At 49.4% G+C, this 21,233-nt stretch overlaps 1 protein-coding gene across 5 annotated transcripts in view; it reads left to right on the top strand.

Annotated features, from left to right (window-relative positions):
- MYOCD (myocardin) overlaps positions 1–21,233 on the top strand; it is a 238,252-nt gene that overhangs the window by 121,828 nt on the left and 95,191 nt on the right. For 4 of the 5 annotated variants that reach the window (XM_085077964.1, XM_085077963.1, XM_085077968.1 and 1 more), the window contains exon 2: positions 10,500–10,729. In XM_085077964.1, coding sequence (XP_084934090.1) covers positions 10,582–10,729 — 148 coding nt within the window. In that variant the 5' untranslated portion in view covers positions 10,500–10,581. Of the gene's footprint in view, positions 1–10,499; positions 10,730–21,233 lie in introns of those variants that run through there. The other variant, XM_085077969.1, reaches the window with a different exon arrangement.

Genomic DNA, 21,233 nt, shown 5'->3' with positions numbered 1-21,233 from the left:
AGTCCTTACCTGGCAGCTCTGTCAGTGTGTGCTGTGGCAGTGGGTGGCACAGGATGCGCACCAAAGCCATACCTTAACCTCCCTCACTTCTCACCTGGGCTTTTCTGCCCTGTCCATCTGCTGCCTGTGGCAACAGCTGAGGGCAAGAGACAGAGGTCTGGCTAAGAACAGTTTCACTGGACTCTGAGCAAGGTGGTGACAGGCTCTACAGAGATCAGCAGCTGCTCTTACTTTCCTGGCCACTTGCTTTCTGGAGTAGCCAAAGGAAGGGAGGTTCTAAGTCACCAGACTGAGATGCAGAGCTGGACATGATCCCTGTCACCAGAAATGTTTTTATTCGGGGTTCAGACCCACAGCCCCTGGGCTGGAGAGGTGACATTGCACACACACCCAGGACTGCTCCATAGTCTGGCTCAGGTTAGTCCCTGCTGCAGCAGGAACACACCCTGTGGGCACAAGTCCTCTGCCAGCAGTCTGGGACCTTTCCCAAAGCCCTACTGGGTCAGTCTGTGGCCTTTCCCACCCACTGAATGCTCCCTCTGCCAACTCAGGCTGGCAAGGCCCCTGTGCTGGGCAGTGGGACTGTCCGAGGCTGGAGAGCTCCTCTCCCATTTAAAACCCGCCCTAACCACTTTATTAATAGTGTTTGTCACTGTGCAGTTTGTTCCTTCCCCTCCTCTGGCATCTAATGAAGAGGCATGGGTCCAGTTTGCATTCATTTTCCGTCTCAAATCTCTGCCATGTTTTCTTTCTTTTACAAAGATTTTGTTTATTTCATTTTTAAAATGTAACAAACTAGGGGAGACAAAGATCAGACATAACCACAAATGCTGCAAAATTTGGACACAGTTTAATGCCTCAGCCATAACCGAGGACATCAACAGGACCTACAAGAGAAGCCAATGTTTTCCTGCAGAAATGTGGGGAGGCAGCTGCTGGCAGGGGTGCAAGAGTCACCAGGGGAGCGTTTGGGGGTGATCAGCCACAGCTCAACCTGCCTGGTGGCAGCAGAGCCACAACCCACATGCAGGAAGGACCTGAACTCAGAGCTGGGCTCCATAGGACTTTGTAGATTCCCCTGGGATGCACAGACAGAGCTGTGTACTGCCATGTGAGCAGGGCAAGCAGACCCTGGGACGGGACACAAGCTGCCCTGCTCAACACCAAGCTGTGGAACTGCTTGGGCTGAGGGACCTCAGCTCGTGTCTCCTTTCAGGGCTACAGGGCCCCCATAGGCAAAACAGCCTTGCACATGACCACCTTCCTGGTGGAGGACCAGGTTGATGAGTCCAGAAAAGCTCTCCATGTTAGTAATTTTTTTCTGAATCCAAGGCAATGCTGTGAGAAAATTCAGCCTGGACTTTTTTAGATGTTTGTGCCCATGAGCTCAGGTATCTCAGAGGAGGATGGGGAAGCCTGTGGTAGGGCCTGGCCTCAAGAGTCCTCCACACTTCATTGGGATGAGAAACCTGCTCCTTATGTAGCTGTCAGAACCACGACTTGGTGGTAAAAGCAGTGTCAGTGTCAATGACAACTGTGATGCTGGCAGGGTTAAATACCAGGGTCACTTCCAGAGACCAGGGATTCCCATCCCACTGGAAAAGTTAGAAACCATAAGTTTTTGGCTGGGGCTGGATTTAATCCATTGAAAACAATGCAGTTCATTTGAATAAGGAGCATGGTTTGTCCTGTGTAACCAGCCCAGGTTGCACTGCCACCAGCAGAAACAGCTCATTTATAAATGTTAAGCATTTATAAATTTTTAAAAAATCAAATAATAGTTGAGAAAAAAGTGCTATTTTTCTTAGAAGCCTCAAGGCTGCTGGAGCAGGGCTGTTCCCAGGTGTGCAGGGCCCTGGTGTGATCCAAGCCCCACAAGGCCCAGCATGCAGCATACATTAGTCAGACCTGGAAAATTCACAAGATTAGCCTGAAAGTGGTTTTGCAAACAGAACAAGCAGCAAGAACAAATCTGAGGCTGATAACTGCTTTTTGAGCCTTTTCAGCATATTTAGAACATTACTGCTTATTTTAAGATTTTTAAGTTTATTTTAAGATTACTTTAAAAACTACAAGTATGGCTGCAAGTATGAGGTGTTTTATCTAACTCAGAACTATCTGAATATGTTGCCCAGTAAAGTTCTAGCAGTATTTTTAGCAGACTGTTTCACCATGGAAATAACCCTGGGCACAAGAGCAGGGCTAAGTACTGGTGGCAAATGCTAGGTAGCCCATGAACTGCAATCCTTAAATGCTTCTAATCATCAAATAATGTAATCACAGAATGGTTTGTGTTGGAAGGGACCTTAAAGCCCATCCAGTTCCACCCCCTGCCATGGGCAGGGACCCCTTCTGCTATCCCAGATTGCTCCAAGCCCAGTCCAAGCTGGCCTTGGGCACTTCCAGGGATGGGGAAGCCTGGATAATCTGTGCCAGGTTTGAAGCCATTCTCCCTTGTCCTGTCACTCCAGGCTTTTGTAAGCAGTGTTCCTCCATCTTTCTTGCAGGCTGCCTTAATCTTGAGCCAAATGCAGCCACAGCTGACAAATCTCAGCTTGCTGGTAGCCCAGGGGTGGCCCATGGGCTGTGGGTGACTGTGGAGGTTTGTGCCATGGCTCAGCTCCCAATCCACCTTCTCCATCCATTGTATTGCAATCCTGCGAATGTAGGGAGTAACGTTGTACCTTTGGCCTTCTGCGTGTTCCAGCTCTGTCTCAGCATGGAAAGAGGTTGTGAATGGGAGAGCAGGCTGTCTGTAGAGACAAGGGACTGGCACAGGAGTCAGGGTGAAGCACAGGGTAATAGGGGATAGTGCTGGAGTCCTCACAGGGTCATGTCATGGAGCTTTATGTGACATGAAGCCAGTAGGAAGGCTGAAGTCCCTGCCCTGGGCCTGCCATTCATGCTTTCAGTGTTGTTGCCATGACCAGCCCTGGATAAATGCTGTACAAAGCAGGAGCTGAGACAGCTGGAGTGCTCAGGCTGCCTCATGTCAGCATGATGGCTTGTCCTCTGTCTTTGACATCCAGAAGGGAAACATTATTCCCACAGTTCCTGCAGTCTCTCTGCCCAGTCAGGCTCTGCTCCTTGTCTCAAAGCTTCCACTTTCACCCTCTGTGGATGGCTGTGCTTTCCCCCTTTCTCTCTGGAGTGTTTGCTGTGTGTCTGGAGCAGTGTCTCAGCGTTATCTTGGCCATCCATCCCTTTCACCACCATCCATCACTCACACCATGCATGGGTTCTGCTCTCCCTGCATGGTGCCAGCAGCTGGGGCTGCTCTGTGCCAGCACAGAGCCTTTGCACAGGACAGTGGTGCCATGAGACAAGGCACCAACACTTGAGGGCAAGGCGTGTAAAAGGGGGTCCCCTCTCCACTCTGTCTCTCCACAGAGCTCATCTCCTCTGCCTGCCAATACACCAAGTGCTGGCTAGGTGAGCTCTCTGAGTATGGTGCTGATCAGTCATTTGTGCAGATATTTTTCAAAATTCCCAGCTCTCTTGGACAACATGATATACAAGAGCTCAGATTTATACTCCCAGCCATGCCAGTCATGATAGTGTGCCCCTTCTGTTGTAGTGTGAGATGTGGGGAGGGCTTTGCTGGCTGTAAGGTGATCAGGCCTGTGTTAAATACTATTTGGAGCAAAGAAGTAATCTTTTCCCATGTTTCTGTGAATGAAGAGAGTTCAAACAAAGCCAGGGCTGAACAAGGTTGAACACCCTAGAATAATCCCTGGAAGTCTACAGTGTCTCAGCTAAAGCTACACTCTCAGTGTGAGTCCATCACTTTCTAGAGTCAGAGGCACGGAATGTGTGCTTTAGGAAGCAGATCATCTCACCTGCTCCTCTGCTCACAGACAGGCTCTAGAATCTCCTGTTCCACCCTGGTGAATGCACAAGGAGCTGAGTGCCAGGCTCTAGTGCATGTACATGTACTTCAACATGGTCAGTGGTATGCCAACCACAGAGAGAGCTCTGACAGCTGCCCTGGGCTGCCCACCCAAGCCACACTGTTCTGAGGCCCTGGATGTTCACTGGAGACTGCTGGTGCTCTGGGTCCCATCGGGCAGGCAGTGGGCACACCTCTGGATTTTGCACAGATGTCAGCAAAGGGATTTGCTATAGCACAGGTCCCCTCCCAGTTGCCCGAGAAAGCTCATTGTTTAGTAAAGATTTCAACCTGTCACCTTTGGGAAAGTTAATGCTGAAAATCATGAGATCTTGCAGAAGCAGCAGGAACCACGGAGCAGGAGGAGTGCTTTGCCTTTTTCCTACAGTTCATCACTCAGAAATGTCCCCCTGGGCTCATCTTAGAACTCATGCTGGATCTGCCAGCCATGTCCATACATCCCATAATCACAGGAATCTGCTAGCAAGGAAGGAGGTAGCAGTAGTGTTAATTCTGCAGCACCTCAGGCAGGAGGATCAAGAGGGATGTCATCCTTCCTTGGGATGTCCTGGTGGTAGTCAGAGCCCATCAGCTGGATCACCCTCCAGGAAACATCTCCTGCCACAGGGTTAGACTCCAGCAACATCACTGTGCCCTGCAGCTTCATGCTCCTGTCACCATGTGCCATCATAACAAAACATAGTTCAGACTCGCTCCTAAAGTTCTGCTCAATTCTGATATTTTCGTGGAATCACAGACTATTTGGATTGGAAGGGTCCTTAAAACTCATCCAGTGCCACCCCTGCCATGGCAGGAATACCTTCCATTAGCCCAGGTTGCTCCAAGGTCCATCCAACCTGGCCTTCCAGGGATCCAGGGGCAGCCACAGCTTCTCTGGGCACCCTGTGCCAGGGCCTGCCTACCCTCACACCACCTCACATATTTGTCCCTACATCAAATCTAAATATACTCTCCTTCAGATTAAAGCCATTCCCCCTCATCCTGTCCCTTCATCCCTTGTCCCCAGTCCCTCTCCAGCTCTCCTGGAACCCCTTTAGGCACTGGAAGGGGCTCTAAGGTGTCCCCAGAGCCTTCTCTTCTTCAAGAATTTTCTCTGTCTGCCTTCTCTCTCTATGACATGCACCACACCTGCAGTGTGGCAGGAACTCTCCACATTATCTTCTGGGCACTACCAGAATATAATAAATCACCTTACAGAGCTCACAGCAGCCTGCCCATGCTCACAGTGCAGCAGGAGGGAGTACTTGTGCTGGAAGGGCCTTTGGGTGCCAGCAGATGTACCATGAACATGGATGCACAAGCAGGAAATTGGTTCTTGAGGAGTTAACCTGAAAATCAGTTATTTCACAATTTGTCAGTCTGATTTTGTCCCAGATATTTTCATCCTATTTGAGTACTGACAGAGTGGTGGGCTTTGGAGGGTCTGGGGTAATAACCCCATTCCTGCTCACCATTTCCTCTACTATTTTCCATCACTTAAATCTCCTTTCTATGAGAAAAAATTAAGGAGGAATCACTCCTTTTCAAAACAGCTCGATGGGATGGGGCTGAGGCCACAGCCGAGCTGCTCCCCTGAGAGCAGCCCCTAGCCCTCATCATCCATCCAGGCTGGAGGCCAGGAGCTGTCCTGGATGAAGACAGCTGCCCCTTCCCAGCAGTGGGCTCTTCACTGCTGTCTCAGGCCATATGGCCTGAGGGCGGCTTGGACCAGATAATGCTGAGAGTTTGGAGGCTGGGAAGGAGATTCTATCCTAAAACGCCTGGGGGTGCAAAGAGCTGGCAAACCTCACTGAGCATGGGGATCACACTGTGACCAAATGCTGGGTGGGTTTGCCTCAAGTGAAGATTTTATGGTTCACGCAGCTCTGTTCACTGGCTCTTGGCACTGACACCACCGAGGGGTTGCTCAAGGAGCCACACGGAATAAATTGTTGGTGAAGGGGGGATCCAGGCATGTGGCAGGTTTCCTCGGTTTGTTTCCTGAGCACTGGGAAAGCCCCATCCAGGCCTCCCCCTGCTCTGCAGCTCCTCTCATAGAGCTGAAGTGGTGAGCAGGTCACTTCTCCAGGGCATGGGAGGAATGTTCAATCTGTGGGAAACGGCCTGCGGGCTCCACTGCCCTCAGCACCGTCACAGGATGGGGCTTTCTGCATCCCTGAGGAGGCAGGAGGGAGTCCAGTGTGGGGAATCATCCACAGGGACATGGCCTGCAAGGCAAGCCATGAGATAATAGCAGTGGTGCATGCCCTGGCAGCTCGGGGAGCTCTCAGAGGAGAAAAGGCCTCTTGTTCTGGGTCTAGGGACAAGTGGTCAGAGTTGCCTTCTGCCTTGCCAAACCTGACACGGCTCTAAAGAGGAGCAAGCAGGATTCCTGCAGAGCTCCTACACAGCAGGACTTGATCAGCATTTGCAACAAGCCAGTGCAAATGTTCACGGGATATTTGCCCCCAGGAATCCAGAGCTACTCTTACTGCCTGAGCACTGTAAACACCAGCTAAAACACACCAAGTCCATGTTTAGTGAGATGGTTTTATCAGCAACATTCCTGCAAGCAGAAGTCCAGGAACACAAACACACCACAACAAACACGTGAAGAATTTGATAAGGCTGAACTGCATCTCTGAACATCTCTCTCCTGGTTTTTCTCTTTGTGTATTTAAAGTTTTATGGTGGGTCATGATTGCTTAAGAGACGCTGCACATGCATTAGTGCTAAATGTATTTCTTTCCACTTCAACCTCCAAAGGAGCAAACAGGGGTGGATTTGGTGGATTCAGTATCTGAGGAAGTGTAAGCTCTGCTCATTCCCACCTCAGTGCATGCAGGAGGGGCACAGGGGAAAGGTGAGAAGGTGGAAGGGGAAGGTGAGATGCATGGCCCATGCTGGGCTGCTCACTCCTGGAAACACAAAAACATTCTTGATCTGGGACCTTGCTTGACACCTGATGTATGAAGAGGATTGCTGAGACCTGGACAATAAATTTTTCAGTTTAGGAGTTTTCCAGCAAAACAATTAGTTTTCTGGAAGATGAGCTGCTGAAGCCAAAATCGTTTCTCAGGAAGATAAAGTTTTTCCCTCTTCTAAAAATAATTTTTAATTTCAATGGTTCAGTTCATTTTTCCGAAGAAAAAGTTAAAAATGTCATAGAATAAAAATATTTTAGAATGATCCAATGATCTTCCCTAGCAGGACAGACTCCAAGCAGTCTGTGGTGGCTGTGGGCACTTCACTGGCTGCCTCGGGGATGGGGGAGTGGGGTAAGGGGACATGGGGGGACATGGTGGGGGCTGAGGGGCAGCCTGTCTGGCTTTGCAGCACCATTACCTCCTCAGGAGGTAGGAGTGGGAGATAGGCAGCATCCAAGGGTGCCATTCAAGGGAATGTCCCTGTCACAGGGAGCAGAGATCAGAGCTGCCCCTCAGGCGGAGCTGCAGCCCCCAGGGAGCTCTGACCTCAGTCTGCTGTGCTCCAGCTGAACAAGCCAAGTGCCCTCAGGCACTCCTTGTGTGACCCCTCAAGACCCTTCACCACCTTCGTGTCCCTCATCATATGTTCTCTTAAAGCTTTAGATCCTTCTTGGATTGTGGCACCCAAAACTGCCCCAGAACTCGAGGTGAGGCTGCTCCAGCCCAGAGCAGAGCAGGACAATCCCCTCTCTCCCCTGGCAGGCGATGCTGAGCCTGATGCCCCCAGGACAGGGACAGACCCTCCAGGCTGCCAGGGCCCTGCTGTCTCAGATCCAAATGGCCATGGACAACCCACAGGTCCCTTTCCACAGCTGCTCTCCAGCCTCTCCTCCTCTCATCTGTCCATCCATCCAGTGATGCCCCATTCCAGTGCAACTGGGCATTGTCTTTGTTAAACTTCATGTTTGGTAGAATCAACCAACCTGGGCCTTGGTGAGCAAGCATGACTAGGGGGAAGGAGTCTGAGGCTCCTCCATGCTGCACTGCTTCCAGGGCAGAAAGCAAGGAGCCTTCTCCTTCAGAACCAGGCATCTCCTCCAGAGGATTTCCAGTGTCTTGCAATGAAGTACCGTGGTGTACCAGGCTAGTCCAACTTGATGGATTTAAAATGTACAGACAGGGAAAGATGGAACATGACCTGTACTGTGCACAGATTGATGTGTTGGCAGCAGTGGATGATGGGAGATGTGCTCTGAGGCTCAAAAGTGTGTCTAAGCTTTGTAAATACAATCAGTTCAGCCTAAACGAGGGAACAATGTGGAATGTTTTGAGGCCAAATTTCACTTCAGAAAAAAACCACGATTGAGCCAGCGGTGCTTGAGTGTGCTGTGAAGTCTGTGTCTGCGGGGTCACAGTGTGACCTCCTGGCTCAGACACAAGGACCCCGGCACACTCACTGCAATTTAAAACGTTGCATATGCTCCGAGCATAAAAAGAGATTGTACACAGAGCCTGCAAGAAGCCTTCCTGAAAGACTTTTGCCTCGGCTGGTGGTCTTGCAGCTTCGACACTGGATGTCTGGCTCACGCTCTCTATTTTTGAAAAACATTAATAATCATAATCCATATAAAACTGTCATATTGGTTCAACATGTACGTCACCAAAGCCCTGACTAATTTATCAAAGATTTAGTGTTCGGTTGAACAAAGTCTCATTTTTGTAAGCAGATGCAGTCTGCTGGATTGTTCTGTCATCACCCGCTGTTCCCACTGGAAAGATGCATCGTATCAGCAACTTCAAGAAGTTAAAAAAATCGTACATTTTAAAACAGCAATGTAAACACTTATTGAATGTTCCACGCTAGTCATGAATTAAATAGAGAGTTTGGGGGCTAATGCTGCTCGTGTCAGAGTGGGTCTGCAGTCCTACAGCCAGCAGAGGATGGATCATCACAGTGGGGATGGGGAGCTGCACAGTAGGCACAGCACTGGGAAGGAGATCACGAGCTGCTCAAGGGAGCTAACAGGCTAAAGCAGACATGAAATGTGTTCAAAGATGCAGCACAGCATCTTTGTGCTGTTTTCATGGGCAGTGGCAGCATGTCAGGCTCTGGCAGGAATAGTTGGGCACAGGAGATGAGCAAAGGGCCACAGTGGTGAGTGAAGAGGCAGTAATGGGAAGCACAGAGAAAAAGGGAAGGTCTGGTGGCAAAGGCTTGGTCTGCATTGTGTTTTTGAGCCCAGGCAGCAGGGCTGGGAACAGACACAGCCTGTCCCAGGTGACAGACATGGGCACAGCTTTGTGGGCCACCTGCTAAGGGATAAAGTGACACAGGAACCTCTGGGACCTCCTTCCTGGCCAGTGCCAGGCACCCTGTGTGAAATGTGCCAGCAGTGATGCTCAGTGCAAGGCAGGACAGATGGACACAGGGGATGAGCTGCAGCCATGGGACAGGAAGGGCTGGAGCAGGTGGAGCTGGCAGTGAGGTGGATGAGAAAGCAGATGGCAAAATCCCTGCTGGTGCAGGGCAAGGGAAAGGGATGTGAGGGTCCTGGCTCACAGTGTGGAGGAGATGGTATCATGTACAGTGCACTGTTCCTACTTCCTTATACAGTAAATTGGTAACTTTTTGTATTAAATCAGATTTTATCACTGAATCAATCTTACACTTTTCTATTCTTGTTCTCTACAAATGACCTTTTTTAGCTCTCCTCAGCTCTTTCCTGATGGGACTCATTAGGAGCTGGTGCTGATTCTTATAGGCTTTCACTTTCACTCAGCATCTGGAGATTTTTCAGACAATGCTCTGTTGAAATGGTCCCTGCAGCTTTCCTCTGATGTGCTCAGTATCACAGCCCCTCCTGGGCCATGTGCCTGCATCCCACAAACACGTTTGGTGTAAGCTGGATCCTTTCTGTCCATGTTTCTGGTGAGATGGGAATGTCCTCAAGCACCTCCCAGCCCAAAGATCTGTAGAAGCACAACCTGAATTTGCAGAATTTCTTAAGAGTTTTTGTGAGGTATTTTGACCACAAGCCCCACATAAACCTTGGAGTAGAACAATGTGGTAAACAAACAACTCCTCTGTCCTTCAAAAACTCTCAACATCTTGTACCAAATGTGGTTGAATTCTTCATAAAGCCTTTAGCTCTGGTGGGTGCTAATCACAACTTTGATGTCAGAGAATAGGTTTGGCACATGCATTTTACTTTACAGGGTGTATGTACACTTCCTGGTGTAAAAGCTGGCTGGTGTTTGCTCTTTTCATTTGCTGTCTGTATCACATAATTAGCAGCCTCCTCTGTGTTGTGTGGAATTATTCCTGTCACACAGTTTTCTCAGCAAACCAGAGTCATATAAAGGAAGATTGTGCTCATTCATAGATCTCTAACAATTCAAAAGCTTGCTCATGTGGGTTCTCCAGGACTGTGTGTTTTGAAGACAGACTTTCTGCACATGATCTGTGCCCGTGGGTGGAAATTCCTCCAGCAAAGTAGCCAAGTAGTCAAGTGTCTAGAAGACAATGGGAATCAAGCAGGCAATAGGGAATCCTGAGGTTTTCCTATGCAAACCGTCAGTATTCAGCTGTTTCTGGTCTGATCGCTTCACAAACACCAGTCTTCATTTGCTGTTCCCCAGACTGATTTGGGACTTTGTCCTTACCTGTTACTCTTCTCTTCCAGAAATCACTTTGGCATCTGCTCCTCTCCCTGATCACCCAAAGTGGAGCAGCCAGAATCTGGGCCAGTCCCTCCAGGCACGGTGATGAATGGTGTGATCAAACAGGATCGCTCGGACCACAAGAGTGCACCAGCTGGAAATGAAGAGGAAAAGGCACCCAAGGACAAGTCTGGCAGTGAAGTGAGAGATGGCACCAAGCTCCAGCCCCCGCCCTTCGCGGAGCGGAAGAACGGTGAGTTCCTCGCTCGGTGGTGTCACGAGACAGGAATGGAGATTCCATTCCAATCAATGCTGGTTTAGTATCTCTTGCATGTGCTGGGGTTTTGGTTCATTGCTATTTTTACGAGTGGTGCTTTTGAGGGCATTCACCAGCAAACATTTTGCCATCTGATGGCAAGATTTTAAAATTTAATGGAAGTGGGGCCTGATCTCAGTGTTTCTGGGATGGCCTTTAAGGCTGTTGTCACCTTTGCAGCCTGTTCTTTGCAATCCAAGTGTTTGGTATGAGTTTGGGTGAAATGTGGAATTTCAAGGTCTTAGGAAGAGCCTGGTGTTCTGATCACACCATTGGATTTTCTGAGGAATTAGGGTGATGTGAAGTTGATCAGTGGAGAAGGAACAGGAAGGGTATTTGGTTTGCCAAGCCCCTGATGGACTGCTCTGCTCTCACCAAGCACTGGGTGATCCAGAAACCCTGGTCTTCACAAAAATTGCTTCAGATTGATGTAACAGAGAGCAAAATTTGGCCCAGGCAAGTGTCGTTTGTGCGGTCATGGCCCCAGCAGCTACTCTTGCTGGCAGATACTGCTCCAAGTTTCAGTGGAGATCTGTTGGTGGAAAGCTGATGGACAGAAAACCTCACAACTGAGCCTGTGCAAAGCATGCTTAGGCTGAGGAGTTGTTTGCCATTTCTTTCAGGCAACTGTATAATATATGAAATGAAGAAAATTCCTTTTGTGCACTCTAAGGCTTTCAACATCAAGTCCTCAAAACATCATGCAATGTGAAAGTGCAGCCCAAAGGCACTATTTTTGCTTTGTGTCTTTGATTGTTTGCATTATTGTACAGGACCCAATTTTTCTCAATCACTATAAATCAGAAATAATCCAAATGATGTCATCATGGCAATGTGCTGGTGTCAGACTGGAGTAACACAGCAGAGAGTCAGGCCCTGGGCCTGTCCATAGCCAAGCTCAGTCTCTCCAGAGAGGACTTTTCTTTCCTATAGTCCCAGATATCAAAGTGTACCTAAGATAATACACTAACAACAGAAACTTGAACAGGAGCAAACTGTTCAGCAACGTAAAAGAAAATAATATTTTCTCTGTAGCTTTCACATCCTTTTTTTTTGTATAAATTTTCCACTTTTTTTTTGGTGGGAAGGAAAAGAAAGAAACATCTCCAGGTGCCCACATGCTCCCAGCACGACCAGCAGATGTGCAGGTACCAACTGCCCTAAACCCTGTAGCACTGCCAGCACCTGCCTGGCAGCTGTCCCTGCATCAGGAGTTCATGTCCCCCAGGGTTGGTGGCCCACCAGGACATGGCTCCACCCCTACAGCCCCTCCACACTGGGCTGTTTGCCCTCTCTAAGTGAGAAGAGCCCCCCACAGTCTGGGCATCCCTCCAGCCCTTTGCTCTTCTCCGTTTCCCTTTCTTTAGCACAGGGGCTCAGCTCTTCCTGACGTCCCCATTTGGGAGCAGCAGGCTCCCTTCATCTCACATCATCTCAGGAGCTGGCAGGCCTGCCAAGTGTCACACACGTCATGTGGCACCTGGGCCTGCCTTTGATGTCACGTTCTGTGGTGTGACAGCTCCCGCAGGGCCAGTAGAGCAGCCTGATGAAGTGGGAAGGGGACATCTCACAGCCCCCCAGGCTGCCCTCCACAGAGCCCTGAAGCAGATTTGTCCCTGCCAAGGACAGAGCCTTCCAGTCCCCCTCAGTGCCATCTGTTGGGGTGTCACAATAAGGACATTCTACCCTGTCCCATGTGGGGGGTCAGTAGTTGGGATTGACTTGGGGAAAAAACAAGGCATCAGTGTCTCCTCATAGCCCACCCTCATGAAGGGCACCCCCGTGGGTGTGTTCAGCACTCCCACCTTCATCCCACACACAGAGGGGACAGAAGGGACCCCCAGCCAAGATTATGCCACTGAAGGAGAAAACGCCTGGCAATGAATTGGGTGAAAATGAAGAAGCTTCCATCTCTTGTCTTTAGGAATCTTCCAGAGTGTTAAGGAGAAGCAAGTGCAAGGTGTGTCACCCCCCTCCTCCTCCTGCCCTGTTGCATACCATCTCCTGAGGGCACAGGTGTGCTCAGCTCAGCCAGGCAGGATGTTCCCTTTGCTCTGTGCCCTTTCCACCCAAGGGCTGGTGATCTGTGCTGGTTTGGTGGGCTCTGGGCAGACACCCATCAGTCAAGGGCACAGCTCCTCAGTGAGGACCAGCTCCTGCCCAAGCCTGAACTTTCAAACTGCCTTCTTTATTTGACTTAACTTTGATTTAATAAAAACAGTCTAGCTAGAATATTTTTAAATAAGAAAATAGTCTTTTTAACTCTAGTATTACTCAAAAATGGCTGAGGGGATTTCATTTAAATTTGTAAAAATAAATCACCTTCAAGCAAGCAGAAAGCCCATTTGGCAGGACCTACAAAATCCTGGGACTGTATGCATAAGTCCTGGAAAATGGAGACTGTTACCTCTACAACAAGCAGAAATCCTGACCTCTGCCTGCCCAGCTGTACCGCCAGCCCCAGCCCTGTCCTGCCCCAGGACAGAACACACAGACTGCCCTTTTGCATGACAGTGCCCAATCCCACAGTGTTTATATGCCCAATGACAGCATCTCCTCATAAGTTCTGGTCTACACTGGCCTGAGCCAGGCAGAGCTGTGAACTGCTGTCTCAGAAGAGCCTCAGGAGAGGCAAGCATGGCTCTGGGTCTTTCTAAAGTCACTAGTGATGCTGAGTTTGGAGATGAGGTCTAGACCCCCCACACTCCTCCTTGTGCATCACCTTGGCTGGTCAGGATCCATGGGCTCTCTCATCCTGCCTTGACAGAGACTGGCACTTGGACCTCAGCATGGCCACTCTCTCTCTCATCCCATTCCATCTCTCCATGCAGGGACAGTGTTGAGGCACAAGGTCAGCACATGGCACCCTTCAGAGCGAGGACACACCATGTCCTGCCCACCCTCTGCTCCTCCCTGGGCTGCTTTGGTTGCACACAAAGGCAGACACAAAAGCAATAAGGTAATTCTTGATGCAGTGGACACAAGAGCCCCTTCAGCACATGGGATCACCAGTGCCACCTCCCCAGGGCTCTTCAGTCTGGGAACCACAAGGGACATTGCCTACACTGCACAACATGAACCACAGTCCCATTGTGCAGGTGCCAAGGGCTCACACCGTGATCCAGAGGTGTTTAGTGTATGCATCCCTCACAGGCTCACTCCTCCACAGGCTCAGTGCTCTCTGAGTTTGAGGATCTCAGTTCCATAAGCTGCTTTTAACCCCCAGATCCATCTGAAACCCTCCCAGATGTTGACACCTGGGCCAGTGGTTACACTCTGAAGCAGCATCAGTGCTGCCAGGATCACCTTCTTCAGCAGGTAGTAGCTTTCATCCCATCCCAGCTCACCCCAGCTAATCCCACTGCAGCCCAGCTCATCCCATCCCATGCCACTGTGCTGCACACCTGTATTTTATCTGTGTCAGCTGTGCCATGGAACAGCCATAGAACATTTCACTTGTCTTGCATCAATGCTGTCTTTACTTTGGACATTCCCGGTGTGACTCACTAGGATCTCTCTGCACACCTGCCAGCAGTGGGGAAGGCAGTGAGGGTGCAGGCTCACTGGGTGACTTTGGCCATGTGTCTTTCCCTGTGCCAATTTGGCCAGGTGGATTTCAGAAACAGCTTTATGATAACATTTGCAATCACGAGAAAGGGGCCAGAGGCCATGCAGGGACAAGCAGCTCCTCCAGAAGTGTCTCTGTAGGTGTGCTCAGTGTGAAGAGTGAGGCATCCTTTGGTACAGCCCAGAGACAGCAATGGCCTGTTCCCTGTACTGGTACTCTGAGCCTGAGATGAATTTCACTCATGGAACTATCAAAGTGTGAGACATCCTGTCTGACCTGATGAGGTTTCTCTGCCTAAGAAACTGCTCAGTATGACTCTGGAGGGCCCCATTTCTCTCCAGTGATTCTCAGAGTTTAAATGCCCAGCTCAGACACAGGCAACCTTTGAAGAAGAGATTAATTTTACCCATTTGCCTCCACCCATGTGTCTCCAAGTCTGGGTGCCAGCTCTGACTGCAGGTGAAGGCTCTGGTCCACAGGCACTGCCTGGCTCCTGCAGGTAGGAGACATGAAGGGCTCCCCTGTGCCTACACCACTCCACTAGCAGGTTTGCAAACTGCTCATAACGTTTCCACATAGGTTTCCCATTGCTGATTTTGGAAAATAATGTAGTTTAACTCTGTTTATTTGTGTGGTGAAGCAGACCTTCTGACCACCAGCCCCTTTAGCCCACTGCAACAAAGGGGAGGATTTCCCAGTGCCCATCTGGTTTGTGTTTAATGTAATGTGCAGAAAGGTTGCACATTTTCAGGGCCTGTGTTCATAAGTAGTAGATTGTACAACAGTTTATTACACAAATGGAGCTTTATATTGCTGGGCTTTGTTGAGCTGCCAGTTGGGATAAAAAAAAAGTAACGTGCTTCATAGACCCTATCAAGGAAAATTAGAAAGCATTAAATTCTGCTCAGACTATCCATCACTGGTGAGCTGGTAATCAAATCCAGAGAGGCTGGTGGGAGGTCAAGACTTTTGTGTTCTTGGTGTTTATGAATCAGTAACTACTATGAAAGATGTGTAAGTGAAACCAAAAAGAAGAGAGAAGGACATGTCTGACCTGGAAGCAAACACAAGATCACAGTGCAGAGGCCAGAAGAGACCAGATACCTCCAGGTTTTGAGGAGAAAACCCCACAGTCCTGACTCAGTTCTTGTGGTGAGCATGTGTTTTAGTTTAATTCTATATTGGAATGGTTATTAAATTACTATCTAGTCCCAGGCAAAATGTAGCCCTTGTTCCACATAGCCAGGTAAGAGGTGTATCTACAGGAAGATTTTCCAAATTACCTTTGGATCCAAATCAAATAAATATTGCAAACCCTGTATTGAACCCAGGTGATATCTAATCCATAGTGAAATATCAGCCTGCAGCCTCGGACTGCACAGCCCAGCTTTAATGCCACTTAAATCAGAATGTAAGAACTAAAGGAATTCCAGGAATCCAATGATATAAACTGTATTTTTAGAGCTGTGAGTGACTTGTGAGAGTGAAACAGTGCAGTGACTAAAGATAGCCCAAGCCAGGTTTTCCATGATTTATCACAGGAACGCTCACAGTAAGTTAAAGTCACTGAATGTTGTGATAGCAGCACCTACATATTGGCATGTTTTCAAGACAAGTCATTCATAACATATTTGTCACAGAGGAAAATTTCCATAACATAGCTCTGAGTTGCGCCTCACTTGCACAAGCACCACACACATCTCTTTCCTATTAAAACACTGAGAGGTTCATTTGTTTCCTGGACCTATTTTTTCGTTGAACCAGCTGGAGGGAAGAACCCCACTTTGCCTACTTATCTCAAACCTCTCCTAAGCTTTCAGTCTGTCTGAGCAATCAAAGAAGTGGTGGCAGAGGACAAAGACCCTCCCATGGGCCCAACTCTGGCCCTGCTCCATTCCCTGCTGGCCATCTGGCGTTTAGTTATCATTTAATAGGAGTTCTTTGTGTGACCCATCATTCCTCCTTGGGGCTCTGTGCTCCTGTGGGCACCGAGAGGTTGGGTAGGACCTTTCTTTGCTGAGCAAAATGTCTACAGGGGTTATTTTAAGGATGAAGTCATGGCAAACATTTCCTGACACCTCATGATCGGCGTTGCTCTTGGCTCCTGGCCCTTGCTAGCTGCAGTTTGCAGGATAAAGGAACTGGCTTGTCAGGAGGGGGCTACACTACAGAACTGTTTTCTCCCAGTTTCTAACACACCAGGATGCATTCAGACAGAAATGGCAGAGAACCTGCAGAGAATTCAACTCACGGGCAGATTGGTCTTTGCCTTCTGCAGCCACGTCCTGGGTAGCCCGAGAGTCACCTTGAATCTCATTTTCATAGAAACCCAGAATAGTCTGGGTTGGAAGGGACCTTAAAGATCATCTTGTTCCACTCTTTGCCATGGGCAGGGACCCCTTCCACTATCCCAGGTTGCTCCAAACCTCATCCAACCTGACCTTGGACACTTCCAGGGATCCAGGGGCAGCCACAGCTTCTCTGGGCACCCTGTGCCAGGGCCTCCCCACCCTCACAGGGAAGATTTTTCTCATGTGTCAGTCAACTTCAGCTTCCAGCACAGAAGCCCCCTGGCTGTGTGGAGCCCTGACCACTCTCCCCAGGCAGGGTTACATTCTCTACTGGATGGGGACATCATCTGCAGGGTCAGGATGGTGGCTGGCAGACTGCTCAGTTCCTCTCTCCCATCCCTTGGCTAGTTCTGCTCTCAGTCCTGTGGTGTCCCTGCCCAGCTGCTGAAGACCAAGGCTGTGCCCAGCTCCATGTAACCACCTCCTATGGAGACACATGTGTGAGTCACTCCCATTTCTTTTTCAGGTATATTTTGAGAGGTTTCCAAGACCAACTTCCATCTCATTATGACTCTAAGCTGCTGTTTTGTGTCTTCTTTTAGAAACCAGATAGAAATGGGGATAGCTGTTTGTCATGATCCTTCTTGTTGTTCCATCTCCATGTGCCTTCAAGCAGGTCCTACAATGCTCCCATGCATGACCCCATCCTGCTGCCTACTGCAGCCTGGGCACTGCAAACTGAGCAAAGAGAGGAACCACTGTCTGCAGTGAGTTTGTTGCTGGGCAGTGGCTGAGCCCCACTGCTCCAGACTATTGCCTGGCACCCAGCAGGACTGACCCCCCACACTGGATCTCCTCACCTCACTGCCCATCCAGCCTTAGCACTACATATCCCAGCTCTGCCTGTTGTCCTTCCCTTGAAACCATGCCTGTGATTAAATAAACAGTGTGTGCCAGTGATTATAAGCTTTCCTCTCCCTGCTGCACTGGGGAAAGAGCGCTCCTAGTTCCATGCGCAGTTTGAGTTTTTGTTTAATCTCGTTTACATTTGTGGTTATTTCTGTGTTGCTTTGATTATTTCCACATTCTTGAGGCCCTTGCTCACAGCACCTGCGGTCAGGTTGTGCTCAGCATCTCCCTATCTTTTGTAGCTGATTTTGAGAGGTAGCTAGTTCAAGGGTAAAGTTCAATCCAGGACACAGCTCTTAATTCATGATCGAGCCTGATGAACAGCATGTGAATGATATCTGGACACGTGAAACTTGGGGCTGAAACTGTGATCTGTGGTATGAAACCTGATAGCCCTGAAATGATAAAATGAAAACATCCTCTTGCAAGAATAACACCATGTTATCTCCATGAGCATTTAACCCATAGGACCTGGTAGCATGTTAGGCTTGTTGGCACCAAAAAATCAGGATTCTAGAAAGAAGTTATTTCTAGAGGCTAATGGGAATATCCAAAACATCACAATGAGGAAGCATGCATGTATGCAAGCAGAGATTCTAACAGGGAAAGACACCTACTGCAATAACTCCCTAGGTAAAATGGCCTAATAGAAAATGAAATGAAATTAAAAGAATAAAAAAGAAATGAAACTTAAATAGTTATTCAGGGTAATTTGGCTCTTAGGCCAGCTTATCTGGGGACTTTTTATAATCTCCAGCACTTTTAGTCTTTTAGGGGGGATGCACTTATTCCTTCAAAGGATATTTTGTTATATAAAAGAAAATCACACTTTTATGCAGAAACATCCAGGAAAGTTTCCCTGGCCTGCAGTTCATGCTCAGCTGCCTCAGTGCTCTCAGGTGGTGAGCAGCAAGCCCAGAGGGGTCACAGAAAGCTGTTGCAGAAGACACAAAGTACTGCAGGTTTCACTGCAGTCCAGTGCCAAGGCAGCCTGGGTCCACATCAGCAGGTTACACCCAATGCCTCACTGCTGATGCTGATAGCCTTGAAACCTCTGCCTTGGTAGTGTTGGGAAGAAGGGAAGAGGTGATGATTTGACACAGCATTTAGCTGGGTATCTCCAAGTTGTAAAGATTGGGAGCACTGAAGAGATGATCATAAATGGAGCCTTCTGTTCTTGAACAGAATGAATCTATGAGCAGACTGGAACACAAGATGTTTCCAGTTAATGCACCATCTGTGTTAGATCTGTCCATTCACAAAGAGGAAACATATTTTTGCTCTGAATGACTTTTTAAATTAGGAGACAACAAGGAAAGTGAGTACGTAGGATGCATGTGCGTGTCTGTGTGCGCAAACATTTGTGAGTGGGGAGGTTCTCGTGTGCCCCACAGGCACAGCTCTGAGCTGCCTGGCCTCTCCACTGGCAGAGAAACAGCACAGAAACCACATGGCACCCCGTGACCACACCAATCCTCAACACATTCTCCAAACTCTGTTTTTAACTAACTTCATGGAAAGTGTCATCAACAGAGGCAGGCCGGGTGAAGTGCCTGGCGACTGCGTCTGCTGTGGGAAGGGAGAGTGGACTTGGACCAGAGGCTCCCCATGTGGACCAGGGTGAGGTTCTGGCTGCAGGGCTTCCTCAGGAAGCTGGGACAGCACAGCCACAGGGTTCCAGGCTCCTCAAGGAGCCATCTCCACCCTCCATGGTGAGCCAGGAATGAAGGGGACTGGGGCTGGGCTGCACCTCGCTGCAGAGGGGATGGACCAGTGGTTCATGTGCCCTTCCACTGCAGTGTTTGACTCACTGGCAAAGGCCAGAGAGGTTTCAGCAATCAGAGTGAGATCCTGACTGCTCTGGGGCTGGAAGGAGACAGTGCAGGACCCCATGATCCATGCCACTGCTTGGTCCACACTTGTGTGCTTAAAAAGCAGCCAGAGCCACTGACCTCATGGAGAGATGGGGAGCACGGGAGAGATGAGCCTGCTCCCAGGGCTAACCAGCAGCCAGGAAGTTCTCTGTGGGAGACCCACTGGTCATGTGGAACTAGCTGGGGCTAACTCCTCCCTTCCTTTGACATTCCTGTCACAGCAGTTCTGTCTGCTCTCCCTTGTGTGCCCAGTTGCTGTGTTGGTGGGACAAGCAAAATCTCCCTGGGGACACAGCGGCTGTGATCACAGCCCTTGTGCTCTGTTCCCACCAGAACAGAGTTTGTTGTAGATCCTGCTTTCTCAGGGCTGATTCTGGGCAGGCTAATTGGGGTGGCACTTCCAGGAATCCATTTCCAGTCCCACTGCTGCATTGCTGTCTGGTAACATCTGGCACAACGTGTTTGCACAGATGTTTAGTGCTGTGGCTGCTTCCCAGTAGTTTGCTGGAGTGGTGTGTGGAGAAGAGCTCCATGGATGAGAAAAGCTGCTCCATACTGGGGTTTTGTGAACCAGCTCATATATTTTAAAATGAGAAGAGAGGAAATTCACAGCTGTGCCTTTGTTATATGTGCATTTAGGGCCAAATTGGGCCTGTTTCTGGCATGGCCATAGAGAACGCTGCAGGGAGAGGGCTGTTCCTTCAGAGACTGCTGAGCAGCAGCAAAACCTCTCCAGAGCTACTGCTGCAACCCTGTGTCTGCACATGCCTAACTTCCCCTGCACTTCATCTCCCAGAAGATACAGAAAACCTCTGCTGCCTCATCCTCATTCCCCCATCCTATTAAGTCCTGCTGCCCAGGGACAGGCAGTGCTGGAGGCTGAGAAGTGAGGCCACAAGAGATGCACATGGTTGCAGCTGCCAGGGGCTTTTCCAGACCCCTGGGGCTGGGCTAGAGCCTGTATTTTCCTTCCTGCATTGCTGAGGCTATGCTCTACAAACCCCTCTGCTTAGGCTGTGAGCTCCAGGGAGGGGCTCAGCTTTCTGTGCCTCTCACCCATCATGCCATCTGGAGAGTTCCTGGGCTTTCCAAGTGGAGGAACACTTGGGAAGATGGGCATGGAAAGTGGGAGGATAACAAAACTCACTGAGACAGAAATTGCTCCCCTAAATGAGTGTCCTAAGCATCAGTGGACAGGGCAGGACACAAGAGCCTGGCTGAGCCTTGTACAGGATGGTGATTCCTGCCTGGTGTTAAAAATGGCCAAACACTACATTTTGTGAGTAACTACCATCACAGCCATGGCTGAAATTCCATACTGAACAGGCAGTCCCAGCACCTCTGAACACAAAGCCAGGCTCTCCCATCCTCCATCTGGTCACTCTCTCCATCTTTCTGATGCTGCAGGGCTGGTTGTGGAGCTTCTAAGCACTTGTTAAACCTTCTGGAGGCCAGCAGCACCTACAGAGCTGCAGGGCTGGAGCTGGAGATGGCTTCAGGGGTATAGCACACACTGCTGTGAGTAGTGAACATTAAACACCAATCAGCTCAGAGCACTGAACTTTGGTTTGCTCCTTTTATGGGTGCTTCTCCCAAAACCACAGCCCCACAAGTGCTGCTCTGGCCAGGATGCAGGACAATAGACATTGTCCTTGGTGGTACACAGTTTGGGCAAGGAGGTCTGAACTGGTCAGGATGCAAGAGATGGTGCAGAAATGTGACACAAACCCTGAGCAGCACTGCTGAGACCAAAGTGCAGCTCCCAGCTACCCAGGGGAGGGAAAGAGGAGAAGGAAATG

This window comes from Lichenostomus cassidix, chromosome 18, assembly GCF_008360975.1.
Source record: "Lichenostomus cassidix isolate B80296 chromosome 18, HeHo_3.0, whole genome shotgun sequence".
Lineage (NCBI taxonomy): Eukaryota > Metazoa > Chordata > Aves > Passeriformes > Meliphagidae > Lichenostomus > Lichenostomus cassidix.
The sequence above is the reverse complement of the archived record's forward strand: the minus strand, read 5'-3'. Positions and strand labels throughout refer to the sequence as shown.